The sequence below is a fragment of the Melospiza georgiana genome, chromosome Z, assembly GCF_028018845.1.
Source record: "Melospiza georgiana isolate bMelGeo1 chromosome Z, bMelGeo1.pri, whole genome shotgun sequence".
Lineage (NCBI taxonomy): Eukaryota > Metazoa > Chordata > Aves > Passeriformes > Passerellidae > Melospiza > Melospiza georgiana.
Genome location: NC_080465.1, coordinates 33,495,603 through 33,510,578, shown reverse-complemented (window position 1 = coordinate 33,510,578; position 14,976 = coordinate 33,495,603). Strand labels below are relative to the sequence as shown.

Here is a 14,976-nt window from a genome sequence, read left to right as displayed (position 1 = left end):
TGTACAACTATATAGATAGAGAATGTGTCAGAAAACACAAGTTTAAATAAACAATTTAAATAATGTCTTTCTTTCTAGCATTTCCCAATTTGACTTTGAAACTTTAGTATTGGTATCCTGGCAACTTTATTTATATGCAATTTTATTAAATTGAAAAAAGAGTAATTCAATTTATTGTGCAGAGCTTAGCTGGTTGATATTACAGAATAAACTATGGTAGTAATATGGTAGTCCATAAGGGCTGGAAATTGGGAGGAATGATTTTGTTAATAAGTTTCTTGAATAGTTGCTAGATCATAAGACATATCTTCATGAGTTTGGCTGGCAATTTCCCCTGAGACAGAGTATTTATCTACCTCTTAAAAGGATTTTACCTCCTGCTAGTCTTCTGTTAATCTCAAATATTTTCTTGCCTAAAAAAGATGGGCTGCAACTTCTTAGTGTATGTTACAATCAGCGTTGTGCCTGAATTTTGGAAATTCATATGATTTACACATTTCAAAAAGCTGTTGTATGAAGGACTCCTTACGTTTGAAGTAATGCTAAGTCTTGTCAAATTAGAAATACTTCCTGGGAGTCGATAACTTTATTCCCAGTAATATATTGGTGTGGGTTTGGATTAATTTCTGAAATAATTTTAGTGGCATCTGTGTGATTGTACCTATTTTTTTTATTTCCTCTTTTGTAGACTGAATCTTAAGAAAGAATTGGATCAGATGAAAATACACCATTCTGTAAGTTCACAATACAGGAACTATACTTACAGCAAAAAATGAAGGGTATAGTATTTTATACGTTTGTATGTAGTTTGAGTGGGTTGAGCCTGGCTGGATGCCATGCAGGTACCAAAGCCTCTCTATCACTTTCCTCTACAGCTGGACAGGGGAGAGAAAATATAATGAAGGGTTCATGGGTTGAGATACTGTCATGGGCAAAACAGACTCAGCTTCAGGATATTAATCGAATTTATCACTAAAAAATCAAAGGAAAAGTAAAAAATAACATTAAAACCGCCTTCATCTCATCCCTCCCTCTTTGCCAGCTCTACCTCCTTCCCCCCAGCAGCGCATGGAGACAGGGCATGGGGGTTATGGTCAGTTCATCACATGTTGTTTCTCCCACTGCTCAGGAAGGGCACTCCTTCCCCTGCTCCAGTGTGGGGTGTCTCCCGTGTCTGCAAAGTTGTTCCTCTCACGTATTCTATCTCTGCTCTTTTCTGCCCACAGTTACATCTACAATCACTTTTTTTCCTTCTTAATTATGTTACCATGTCACTGTCAACGCTGATTGGCCCAGCCTTGGTCAGCAGTGGGTCCATCTTGAAGCTGCCAGGGATTGGCTGTGCTGGACATGGAAGAAGCTTCTCATAGCTTCTCACAGAAGCCACTCCTGTAAGTCCTCCTACTACCAAAACTTGGCCACTCAAACCCAGTACAGTAGTCTGTCAGAATATGAATTTTTTATATAAGGTTATTTTCTCTCCAAAGATTGATTTCTTTTTCATGAATGTGTATTTTGTAATCATATGGCCATGCATGTGAAAGTATGTTTGCTCGTTATTTGTCTACACATCTATTAAATCTGACAATTTATATGAATAAATACACATTAATACATTTGCAACTAATATGTATATTCTGCCTATTTATGAAATATACTGATACAGAAATTTCACGCTTATTCAGACATCTCTTTTAATTCTAGTCTCACAAAGTATCTGAATTTGAAAACAATCAAAATGGTGAAATTATAAGAATTGATCATGAGTATCTTTTCTATCTTTATAATCTTTACAGTAGTTGATGGTTCTGTGAAGATGAGTCTTTGTCAGTCAGATAGGTAATATATTGCCACTGCCTCTCCATCACTCTGATTCTGCGTATTATGAGCTGTTCCTGAATATTCTGGGAGAAATATTCAAGAGTGGATAATTACGGTCCATCAGGACATTGCATCTGTAGTGAATTCTTTATGCACAGTATTGTGCAAAGGAAGTAAGTAGAAAACTTGGAGAAGTACTCTACACATTCTTAGCAGTAAAGCCTTACCATTCTTTATTGCAATTTTCTCCTGGTGGCTGTTTTCTATTTTTTGTGAAAATGTTGACTACTTGAATGAAAAAATACAGATTTTTTTTTTTTCCTTAACTTTAAAATTCTGTCTTTAAAATTAGGTGGGAGTATCAAGCTGCTGAAAACTGAAAGTTACCTTTTCCTTTCGTACTATTTATGTGTTGTGTTCATAGCCACAGAACCGGATGTTTAAATACTGACTTTAAGAAGCACTTCTTTGTTTTTTTCCATTGCAGTAAGTCTTTGCAGAATGAGAAGGGGTAAGATAACCAATGGTGAGAAGGAGTTAGGGGCCTGCTGAGCAGTATCTGGAATTTTCCAAAAAGCAGTCAGAACTGCCAGTTCTTGACATGTTTAGTCTTTTAACAATTAGAATTTTCTTCCTTTTTTTTGTTTTCTTTTCAGGTAAACATATGCTCTTTTAAAAATGTGTGGGTGGATGCACACTTCTGATTTTGTAATTAGTACAATGATTAGCTATTCTTTTCTGGGGACTGAGAAAAATGTTTAAATTACTAGTGAAGTGTTCTAGGCAAATTTTATCTACCTTTTTCAGTCTGTGTTCTTCTGGTTATCATTTAAATGAAAAGGAAATGTCTCATAAGATTCAAGTCCAAAGATACATATTAACAAAACCTTCCTATTAACACGGAAGACTGAGATGATTCTAGCTGTTTCAAATTTTTTATCAATTGAAGTGTAAGAAAATAGCTGCTCACATGGTGTCTAAAAAGTAATTTCCTTATTGTTCCCCTTGAAAATCAAAGGGAGTTGCAGTCATGACACATGTATTTTTTGAGATTTTCTAGAAGGTTGCGCCATAATGACTGAAGCTGGATGTCCATCTTTGAGTATAAAGGAATGTAATGTTAAAAATCCTTACTCATGTTCTCAGAAAGTTCATATGCCCTCTCCCTTAAAAAGGAGGTTAAATGCCTTCTTCCTAAATAAAAATACAGCCTCATGTCTGTTATCAGTAATTTGCTGGGAATCCAAACTTGATATCGTGTAAATACATGTCATTCTTAATTTCAGTATGTTTTACTTTATAAAAGGAAACCTGATGTCAATTTCCTCAGTTTATGAATGATGTTGGAATTCACTTGCACCTTAGCAGATAGGTACCTGTTTTCATCAAGCATTCTAAAATCAAGGGATAAAATCTGTAAAAAGAGACTGAGCTTTCCTGCATTAAAATTGTCTGTCTTTATTGGGTATCACTTGTGTTTGTCAGAAGAAGTAATGGATGGTTTTGTTGTTCAAGCATACAACTTTTCAGATCCTGTTGGTCAAAGATGAAGTGGTCAAAGGAAAAGGAAACTCTGTTCCTGCCATTCCCAATTTCTTTCCATTCTTATTCTGTTGCCCAGTTATTACTGGTAGTCATCAAATCCAAATTCACTGTTCATGCTATTTGTGCCCTTATTTGTTTATGAAGGTAAAGGATGTGTTGGTAGGTAGGTATGCCATTTCCTCCAAAAGCAGGAGAGTAGATTCATCAAATCCTATTCAGAAAAAGAGCAAATGCCTTCTTTAGAAGCAGTAAACTGTTGGCCTGCTGTTTCTCCAAGGAGGCAGTTTGAAGACCTCTTTCATTCTGAGACTCCTGAATATACTGTGTCCTCAGTATATAGGCATGGGGCATTCCCTTCTGGCCTTCACCCTGGTGTTTCCCACCAGAAGTTTCTTTCTATCCAGGAGCATGAGTGCCTACCACAGGAGTCAGTAACACAGTGGCTTTGTGCACCCTGGAGCCTTTTTTGTTAGGAAAATCCTTCACCTGGCGTGTACTGCACACAAAAATGTCATTCCTTTGATGGTTTGTATAGGTTTCTTTTTAAGTGACTGTGACAGTGCTTTATTTTATTTTATTTTTTGTAAGGGTGTTTTTTTCTTTGTGTAAGCAGGTGCTCTGCAAATACTATAGTGTACTATAGTTTCACAGTTCAAGTACCGTTTTGGCAGTGGTGTTGAACTAACTCATCATCAGATTTGATGACTATTAATAAGGAATTAAGTTTTACGTTCTAAGGCTGACAGTTAACTATGTTTTCTCAGTGGGATGTAACTGTGCTTATGTAAGACCATGGTAATTTGATGACTGAAGATAGTTGGCTTTATGACTTGTGGGTCTTTTCCTTGAGGGAGAAGATGTTATTTTTTTATGTAGAAGTATGACAGGTAGAGCATGTCTTGCTGAGTAGACTGATATGATGTATCTTTCTGCTATCCTAGACAGACAGTTACAGGTGATGCTGTTTCACTGCCTCACTAACCAATTCCTATGAACAATTGCATAACAATTAGAAGGGAGGAGGGGAAAAGGGGCTTGAATGGGCCATATATTTTCTGCTCAATAGAAAGGGTTAAGTTTCAGTGACCTTTGGCTACACTTCAGTTTATGTTACTTGTGTCTCCTTTGGTAATACTGAACATGTATAGTCTTTTCTATCCCAAAAGGGATAGAAAAGTATTCTTTACATATCTATTATATGCAGATAGTATTCTTTAGTATCTGCATATAATATGTCTATTTATAGAGTTTTAAATTGCATTTTAATACATCCACATAATAAACATAACACCTTGTGTGCTTTGATCAGTTTCTTTGACTATGGGAAATAATTTTTCTTTTCAGTGGAGTACGGTAAATGCTGATATAAAAGCTACAACAGGCATTCAAATGAGTGAATATTTAGAAAAAGATGAAAAGCATGTTCATATTATCTTTGTGTGTTACTTAAAGAATGTTCTAAATGTATGCAGTACCACTGTGCTGGGGGACTGTAGTCTGAAGTAACATGGGAACTAACATATTAATATCAAGGTAAAGGTACATATTCCCCAGATGCATAGTTTTACCTTTTTCAGCTTTTATTATCTTTAGAATAGTGTTCCATTTATTTCATGAATACAGAAGTATTAATTGGCCATGACATATTCCAAAGACAAAAGAAAGGTCTAATTCACTCTAACAAACTTGTTAGTCACTGTTTATATCAAGAGGATTGTGAATCTACAGAGAGTAACACTGTTTTCTTCTACACTTGCTTTGTTTATAAATCAAAAGTTTTTAGGTGACCTGCCGTGTCTGCTTGTAGTTTAAAATGTTGCTTCTAAAGCAGACCTCCACCATGTAGCACAGATATTTATCCCTTAAGATTAATTCTTTAAGTTCATTTGGGGGAAAGAAGGACCAAAAAAGAAATACTAATATTGTGATGCTTTTAGAGTATTGGGATTTATTTGTTCTGTAATGCAATATTTCATATGCTAAGATGAAATCCTTCTGATGTGTGTAATTGCTCATTTCTATGAGCAGTGGGCAACTTGTGAATGCTAAACTCTTGATTTCTGAATGACCATATGTATTGGAACTTTTAAACGTTTTTTTCAATGAATAAGTCTGATTTTTAGTATCTAAAGTGTATAGCTGTGATGCTTAGATTTGATTCAGCTGGTATTAGCTGTATCAATTTCTAATTGTTATGATTTCACAGTATTTCAGTCGAATGATTTGTGTGATTTATCTAGTGAAGTACATGATCTTTAACTTAACAAAAACCAAGGTTTAAACTTTTCATCCATCCTAATTCAGTTACTGTTTGCTTTGTTCACCAATCACTCTGATCCTCCTAGCAGGGGACAAGACCTAGAGAACAAAACTGATAGTGACTGTGTAGATAAAACGGCAATGAATTCTGCTTTTAAGGCATAGAGGGAATAGTCTGTAAAAGAATAAAAATTGGAATGAAAGTACAGTGTCTTTAACCCCCAGATCTATTGTGCCTTTGAAAAGATTGTACTCTGAAAAAAACATACTGTGATGCTACAGAGATTAATAATTATGTGACAGAACACTTTGAAGAGAGGTCACTTTAGAAACTGACCAAAAAGCTTGCCAAGAAAATAGACCACATTATAAATAATTACAGAAGTAAAGAATGCATTTCCTTAAAATGTCTATGGATTGTTTTAGTGAAATACTAGGTGTCATAATGTATTTTATTTATTATATTATAGAGATGTGTTATTTATTTTCTGATAGAGCCAGTTTTTAAACTTAGTGAAGATAATGGGGTCAAGGGTAATACTCCAAAGAGATATATGAGAGAAGTTTCTCATGAGATGCTATAGAACGTAAGATACCAACCCCAACAAACAGATCTGAATTTTATAAAAGAATCATATATATATATACATATATATATGTATGTATGTATGTATGTATACTTAAGTGTCAGTACTAACAAATTTAAGCCATCATTTTCCTTCAAAATTTAAAAATGTGGCTTTAAGGAATTTTGCTCAGAAATTAATTCTAGGGAAGTAGCTGTGAATGTTATGTAAGATAAATATGGGTAGAGTCAGAAAAAATTAAAAGAGTGTTTAGGGGTGTAATGCTAAAAGCTAACAGATTATCGAAATTGTAAGTATCATTTTACCCCTTAACTTCAGAAACCTTAATACCTTTGCTGGGTATTTAACTTGAGATGATATCAGGTGTTAATATCCATAGAGCTCCTCTACAGAATGGAATTGATGTATAATAATGATAAATTCACTGTTTGTTGTATTTAAATTTTAGCACAATGTTTCATGTACAAATATTTTCTACATGTGTGGGTCTATCACTTTTTACAGGATAGTACTATATGCATGTAGTGTTCTCTAGCTTAACAAATAATGGTATGTATTTTATCTTTATTGCTTAACATTCTACAGGCTTTGCCTCATACAGTGATGGGATGTTCTTAACTAGTTGGTATTTGTATTGATATTTGTAATATACACAAGTAGTTTAGTATGTTAACAGGTGTTCACTTAAGAGGGCTCACTTGTATTTTACCATATGTTTTGTTTGCTTGCAAAGAAAAGGCATCCTTCAAACAGTATCATGCCTTTTGTTTGTCATTTTACAAAACTATTTGTTTAATTACTTATAAATCTTTAAAAGCATGCTTAAATTGAATAAACACAAATCTATAACGTTGAATGTCAGTTCAGGTATGTCTATTTATTTTTTATCTGTGAATTAACTTGTAGGAAGTATGGTAATTTACAGCAGATGATGTGATTGCATATACTTGTAACACTTGCCATATGGTCAGGCAATGAAGGCTGTCATCTCGTTATTACTGAATGACAAACATCATGTTAAAATAATAACACACAGAATAGGAAGTGCTCACATTCATTTATCTTAAGGTAGAGTGAGTAATTGAAATAATATGAATGCTACCATCTGAAATGTCACAGTTTATGCTTGCTTATCATCTATATTTCAGAACTATAATTTTGTTTGCCAGGTACTACATAATTTTTATCTCTATGGATATACAGAGTTATGATGGTACCTTAGGGATAGGTGTAGAAGCTATTTATTGTTTATTTCCTTCCAGCTGTCATACATGACTTTAAATGCTACTGAGTGCAAAAGGTTCCTTTAAAGAACTGAGAAAACAGTAACAAAATCTCAGTTTAGGAAGATGATTGAAGAAAGGTATTGGTATAACACATTGACATAGGGGTGGAATGTGCAAGCAATGATTTTAATTGTAACCCTTTGTTTCACTAAAGCATTTGAAAAAAAAATCCCTTTTATTTCTACTTTCACCCATTAACTTTATGTAGCCATAATGTGTTGTCTCTTCATATTAAAGATTTCCTATCAAACTCATGTGTTCACTATCCAGTTCACAAATATGTATGAAGTTTGAGCAGCTCTTGTTCTAATTTGCCCTGTACATCAAGAGCTGTCATTTCGCTGAATCATATCTGTAGTACCCACTTTGTACAACATTTAATAAATTTTAAAATAATTTAAGTGTTGGCAAAATGTTGTTGTAAAAAACTAAAAGTAAAAACTTACAGAAATAATAGGGTTTCAGTATTTTCAGTGTCAAAGATAGTTTTGACATTTTGTATTGCTACAAAGTGTGGGAACTGGCCAGTATTTTATAAGGTTGGGAGTTCAAGTTAGCCGTACATACGCTCGTGTAGCTCCTAGAAAAAACAGTCTTTCCTAACAATGTACAGAGAAACCTAGAACCCCTGACATATTCCTTAGTGAAAGAGTGGGGATTGAGCTTGCACAAAACCATCCAAAAATATTTCTCCAAGTATTGAAGTCATTACTGAGCACAAAACTTGCTCTGATGCCCTTTTCAAGTTTTTGGGGATGTCTCATAGACTAAATAATCAGATTAGTATCTGCCAAAATTAAATTGCCCCTTGTTTCTGGAATTGTCCTTTATATGGATATTCAAGAACATCACAGAGAGTCAGTTTATTGTGAATGGACTTCAATATCCATAAACCTCAAAGGACTTCAGAAGCAAAATTAGGTATAATGATGTTTTCCACAAAATTTTTGTGAGGAACTTGGCAAATTAATCTCTTTATTGAAACAGGATAGATTTTTCATCTCTGTGAATAGAAAACATACACTGGCTTCCATATTTTTAGGTGCTGAGTTTCTGATATCTCTTGCTAGGATTTGTTCAGGGTTTTTTGAAAGATCAAATTAATATTTTATTTCTGTATTTACAACACTTTAAAGAACTTGTTGCTTCAGATAGATAGTGCAAAATTGTCTACATTTCAGAGTAGTATTCTTTCTGAAAATGTTTTTTTAAATTTAATTAGTATGTATAACAAAATCAGTAATGAGCTCAAGATGCATAAAGAAGATTCATTAGCATGGTATACTTAAACTTCTGTGTCATTTTGCCTGGAATTTTAAGTTCTTTTACCATCTGCCCTTTGTTCAACAGCTGTATAATTGCAGCTAAAATGTTTTAATCTGCACTACGTAAAGTTATTTTAAAATTAAGGACTACAGATAGCTTTTGTCCTTGCTCTTCATGTGACATTATTGTCACATAATAAATATATCTGAAAACATAGTTTGGAGTTTTTCAAGACAGGCTGAAATATTGTAAATGCTAAAATTGCCTTTTTTAGGTACAACGACTAGAAAGTTAAGAATCGAAGCTGTTGAAGAGGAATTAAAGAAACAGAAGTAAACAAAGACTTACTGAATTAGAAAGTGTATTTGAAAGAATCTTTAAAAGTGCAAAAGAAGATGCAGACACAAGAAAAAGAGAGCTGGAAACACTACTTAAGAGGATTTGTGAGGTAAAAAAAAGAAAAAGCAGAACTTCAATTCATGATCGATGAGAAGGAAAAAGAAGCTGCCTCTTTGAAGAGGCAAGTGACAGAAGCTAACAGGTTGAGAAATGAAAGTGAAGATTTGCTGAGTCAAGTGCAGGAGCAGAAGTGTTTGCTGGATAAAGCCAAAGCAGTGGCAATCTCTGGGTAATGTAATTGCAAGATAACAGGCACCAAGGTTAAATTAAAAACAGCCAAGAAAAAGAGCTCTTTGGGACATCATGGAGCTTTTCTCAAACAGTCCATCAAGGTTATGAGTAATGTGTTTGAGAACTTCAGTAAGGACGGCTGGGAGGATGTGAGTGAAAGCAGGTACGGCTCTCATTAACTTAGCCCTGTAGAGGGGACACTGTGCATATGTAAAGCACTAGCAAATGGAGATTGAATTTCAACTACTGTTGATTTGGTATTCAAAAAAAATACTGTCAGATCCTTTGAAATATCTTGGGAGGTCTTGTTCGGAGCTTATTGACTGAAATTTGCATGCGAAATTAGCCACAACTGCATGACTATTTGAATAGGTGCCAGGAAACCCAAAAGAAGGCAATGCTTGATTTCTTCCAGTGATGCTATTTTCATGCAGTCATGAGGCTTGAAATTGACAGTTTGGCAGGTTGATTTAATTTGCTGGCCTTTTGCATATTCACCACTGACAGCTAAGGATTCCCAGGCAAGCCTAGTAAGTCGGTTTAGTTATCTTGTGACATGCCGACCCGGGAGGAGAAACATTTTTTCCCCTTAATTTAGTTAGATAAATTTTGAATGACCCATTTCAGCTTGCTAGCAGATGTCTACAAGCTGTTTAACATCCTTTAAATTAAGAACCATCCACACTAATTATTTCCTGTATGTTTTATGCAGTCATTGTACTAACTTTAATTGAATGATGGTTAAAAATCTTTAAAGGTGATGGTTACCACATACAATCCCAGTCATGAATCAAAAGGCTCTCAGAAAATTCCACTGGCAAATGTCATATAAGCAATGAGAATTTTTGCTTCTTCTTATTATGTCCCCATATACTTGAGGAGGCAGCAGTTAGCCACTAGGTAAATGGTTATCACTCCTTGTCTTTCAGGACATTGTTCTAAGAAACAAGCAAAGAAATTTCTCAAGCCTGTATGTCTTATATATTCCAAGATACAGGAAGCATGGGAAAAGAGTAAAGAAAATAGAATTTTCTTCATAGGCTTTATACTGGCTCTATGTGTCATATGGAGCAAATCAATAGTGGCAAATAAAGCCTTTCTACTACTTCTCCTCATGCAAAATAGGGGGGTCCTGAACGCAGTATCTAGAGGGAGAAAACAAATTAGGAACCATGTACTTAGTCAGTTGTTGTCATTAATGTAAAGCTTGGGGTTTTTTTATGTATAATAAAATATTGCAGTTCTGATTTTAATAAGAAACATACATGTTTGCACATGTGGAAACATGTATACATGTTGTAATTAGTGAGTATTTAATTTGCTGTGTTGTTGTCTTTAAGAAAAACATTGAGCAAGCACATTGTCATTCCACTTATAGTTTGAAATGAAAAGTGTTTACATAGCTTCACTTGTGGCTAGCTGTAAATACTGCTTTTAATAATTGTACAAATGTTGGGTTAGAGAATTCTTGTCATAGAAAGTGAATATTCTTGAAGTTTCAAGGTGTTGAAGTTTCAACAACTTAGGGAAGTATCTTAGTTTCCTCTTCTGCTTATTTATACGATTCTTTATTTCTAGTAGCTGGCTCTGAGGTTTTAAATGCAAGCCTTCAATTTTCTAAACAGAACATTCCGTAAAGCAGGTGAGGGAAATGTGTATGTAGTTAGAAATGTCTCTGTGGCTGTACAGCAGCCCTTTTAAACCAATGCATTGATTTTGTTCTCATCAATCAGTGAGACATACCAATGTGTCAGGACAGGTTTTAAAAAGTATAAACATGTGTATGTGTTAACTCTTCTCGTCAGTTTGAGGCCTTTTCTCTGGTTAAGTAAACTGCATCTCTAAACCGTGGATTTTTTTATGGTGATGTAACTTCATTTGAGCTCAGTTACGCTGTTTTAAATACCTTGGTTTAAAAAGTAACAAATCAAACTAGCCTTCTGTTTAGGGAGTCCTTCACAAATCCGCTCACACAAATGATGATATATAGCCCCTGATGTTATAGAAGAGGATATATCCAAGACTTCAAAGTAGACTTCCCTGAATATAAGAAAGCAAATGACAATGTGGGGTAAGGCAGTGAAAAACTGGAAATTACGAGCACATTGAGTGTAATTCTAAGGAAAAATTGCAAGAAGATTTAAAGTTTCAGGTCCAGTTTCTCTGCATGGTATTAATCTAAGTGAAAGGATTAACAAGTTTAGAGAATTTAAGAGCATTCAAAAGGGGTGCTGAATAGAGCTTTCACTGAAGTGTGATTTCTGAGTTTGTCTCAGTCAACACTATAAATAAAGTCAAACAAAATGTTATTAAGGATTGTGCATTTACATGTTATATTGTAAATGTGAAAATGAAGGAAAGTAGAAATTTAGTAGTTTATGAGCCCTTCACATTCTAGAAGTACAATCAAGTATCTTTTCGTTTATTTCACTTCTGTGAATTGTCACAAAAGTTGTCTTAAGAAACAGCTGAAGTCTCAGGCCTCTGCATTGTAAAGTGAGATTGCATTGACAGAGTAAACTTGATAAAATAATTTCAGAGATAGATTTTTACTTTATTGTATTTGTAAAGTTTATTTCTTTGTGCTTATGCATTAACTCTAGAGTGTTTAATATTTAGATTGATTTTGGTTTTCATATTTTTAGGAGGGGGAGTTGTTGTTTTTGTTTTGGTTTTTGTTGTTGTTGTTGTTGTTTGAGGTTTTTTTGTTTGGTTGGTTTTTTGGTTTTGTTTGTATTTTGTTTTCCTACGTGTGCTGCTTTTGTGACTCTGAAATAGCAACGTCTGAAAGTTTGGAAACAGTGATTAGGAAGACAGTGCAAAACACTGATCCACTGCCAGACAGAAGTAAACAAGAAGAAAAAAAGCCCTGCAATGTGCTTAATTTAGAAGTCCAAAATGAGCAATATTATAAAAGGTATATATTGTTTTGTTCTCATGGGTGGAGTTTTGGAGTTTAATATTAGCACTGCTGTCTGCTTTTAGTTAATTTGACTCTCAATATAGAAGTGTAAGCCTGTTTCCAGATATTCAGTGGGTGGATTCATTATATTTTAGAATATTTTCTGAACAGTAAGTCTGCTATCATGGATTTACACCGTTTAGATGCCAGGCATCCATCAAAGCCTCTTGTTCACCTGTCTCCATAGCTGGACAGGGGAAAAAATATATAACAAATGGTTTGTGGGCTCAGATAGGGATAGAAAGAGATCAGTCATCAAATACTGCCAAACTTGAATTAGACATATAAATTAAATTTTTTACTAATAAAATCAGAGGAGGATAATGAGAAATAAAATAAGACCTTAAAAACACCTTTTTTCCACTCCTCCCTCTTTGCCAGCTCTACCTCCTTCCCCCCAGCAGCGCATGGAGACAGGGCATGGGGGTTATGGTCAGTTCATCACATGTTGTTTCTCCCACTGCTCAGGAAGGGGACTCCTTCCCCTGCTCCAGTGGGGGTGTCTCATGGGAGACAGTTCTCCATGAACTTCTCCAATGTGAGTCCATCCCATGGGTAAGTCCCCCACAAACTGCTGCAATGTGGGTCACTCTTCTACAGGGTGCAGTCCTTCAAGAACAGGCTGCTCCAGCCGGGGTCCCCCATGGATCACAATTCCTCCCAGGAAATCTGCTCTGCTGTGGGCTCCTCTCTCCCCAGGTCCCTGCCAGGAGCCCGCTCCAGCACAGGTGTCCCGCGGGGTCCCAGCCTCCTCTCAGGCACCCCCTGCTCAGCTGTGGGTCTCCTCCACAGGCTTTAGGTGGATCTTTGCATCCCTGTGATCCTCCATGGGCTGCAGCTGCTTCATCATGGTCTGCACCACGGGCTGCAGGGGAATCTCATCTCCTGTCCCTCCTGCTGCACTGACCTTGTGTTTGCAGAGCTGTTCCTCTCACATATTCTCTCTCTGCTCTTCTCTGGCCACAATTACATCTGCAATTACTTTTTTCCTTCTTAATTATGTTTTCATAGAGATACTATCATTTCTAATTGGCCCATGGTGGGTCTGTCTTTGAACTGACTGGCAATGACTCCGCTAGACATGGAAGAAGCTTCTGGCAGAAGCCACCCCTCTAGCTCCCCCACTACCAAAATCTGGCCATACAGACCAAATATACCTATAAAACTGTTTGGACAGAAATTTGAAAGGTGATTTGAAAATGTAAAGTTGCTGTACAAACTAGTGGTGCCGTTTCACAGTCCAAAGAATGCCACAGGCATCCCATTGAACTTTCTCTCAGTCAGAAGCACCATACAGAGCAGGCTGCCCTAACCCATAACAGGGAGATAGCAACACCCCTCTCTCCCTCCCTTCTAGCCAAATTGTGTGCTGACTAATCCAGCATACATGTCTCTCAGTTCATTTGTTGTGCACTGGATGAGTTTCTCCATCTTAAAAAGATACTTTTGACTCTCTCTGTGTCCAGAAGATTCTGCCTTGAGAAAAGCTTGCTTTTAGCCTCTTCTTAGCCTATTTACATGGATTGTCTGGGATTTGAACTGCTTGTCTCATTGCTAACATCTATATGCTGTTTTCTCACAGAAGAGGGCCAGCTGGTTGTGCCCCAGGTCTTAAGAGGCTCTATACAATCTGTAACAGATGACTCATTCTTGGACTTTTTAACAGTGCCTAATAGATTTTCCCTCCTATGTTTGTCCAAATAAATCACTTAATGGAATTTTAAACATAACCAGATATTATTATTTCTTAGTTCAAGAATCAGAATACTGAAACACTGTTTGATAGTCATTTTTTTCATGAGAATTTCACCTTAAAATAATGAGCTAAATATCTGAAAACACACAAATTCAAACAAGCAAATCTTGCAACAGACTGTCAGTGGGTTTGTGTATTAATTTATGAGGTATTAAATGCTCAGTGTATATTTAAACACTTTTGATCAGGAACTCTGCTTGCTGAAACAACTTGCTGCATTTAGATAACTAGTTTGAAATTCAGTATTTTGAATGGTGATATAACAGAGTTTGAAAACAGATTGTTTCCTTAGTTTCCAAAATTTTAGTCCAAATGCAGACTCTCTGGTCTTGTTACATATTCTTGATGGTATTATTTCATCAATACTTTTGGTGAAATAAACTGAAAAAAAAGGAAATTTCTTATCCATTAATCTATGAAGATCTGACAGAAGTGTGCTACTGCTGTTAATTTCCTTCTACTCCTGAGTGAGGACATACAAGGCAGGGAACCCAGGACACAGTCCTCTCTTCATTGGTGGTATAGCACAGCCACTACAATTTCTGTAGGGCCTGTATTTCATTTACTGTCTGTTCCTAGTGGAGAAGATAGATACATTCTGATAGACATTTGTAACTGACTGGTGGAACTGAAGCAGACTCAGGAAGTGTCTGGAGAGCACGAAGCAGTTAAATATGCTTCAATAGAACTCCCCTATTGCAGGAAAAGGATTTGAAAACATTGTTTATGAGTGTGAAAGAAAGTATTGCACAAATGGCATTAGCCTTAGCAGTTGGGAACACCAGTTTAACAGAATTCTTTAATCCATCCAAAGTATTTAAGTACCCTACTGGTGGGTATTCTCATACAAAGAGAGGCTAAAGA

At 35.7% G+C, this 14,976-nt stretch overlaps 1 protein-coding gene across 1 annotated transcript in view; it reads left to right on the top strand.

Annotated features, from left to right (window-relative positions):
- Positions 1 to 14,976, top strand: part of CNTLN (centlein) — a 193,754-nt gene that overhangs the window by 90,848 nt on the left and 87,930 nt on the right. The window contains 8 exon segments of the mRNA XM_058044544.1: positions 689 to 738; positions 6,121 to 6,212; positions 6,440 to 6,457; positions 9,052 to 9,148; positions 9,151 to 9,215; positions 9,217 to 9,556; positions 12,158 to 12,270; positions 14,815 to 14,944. Coding sequence (XP_057900527.1) covers positions 689 to 738; positions 6,121 to 6,212; positions 6,440 to 6,457; positions 9,052 to 9,148; positions 9,151 to 9,215; positions 9,217 to 9,556; positions 12,158 to 12,270; positions 14,815 to 14,944 — 905 coding nt within the window.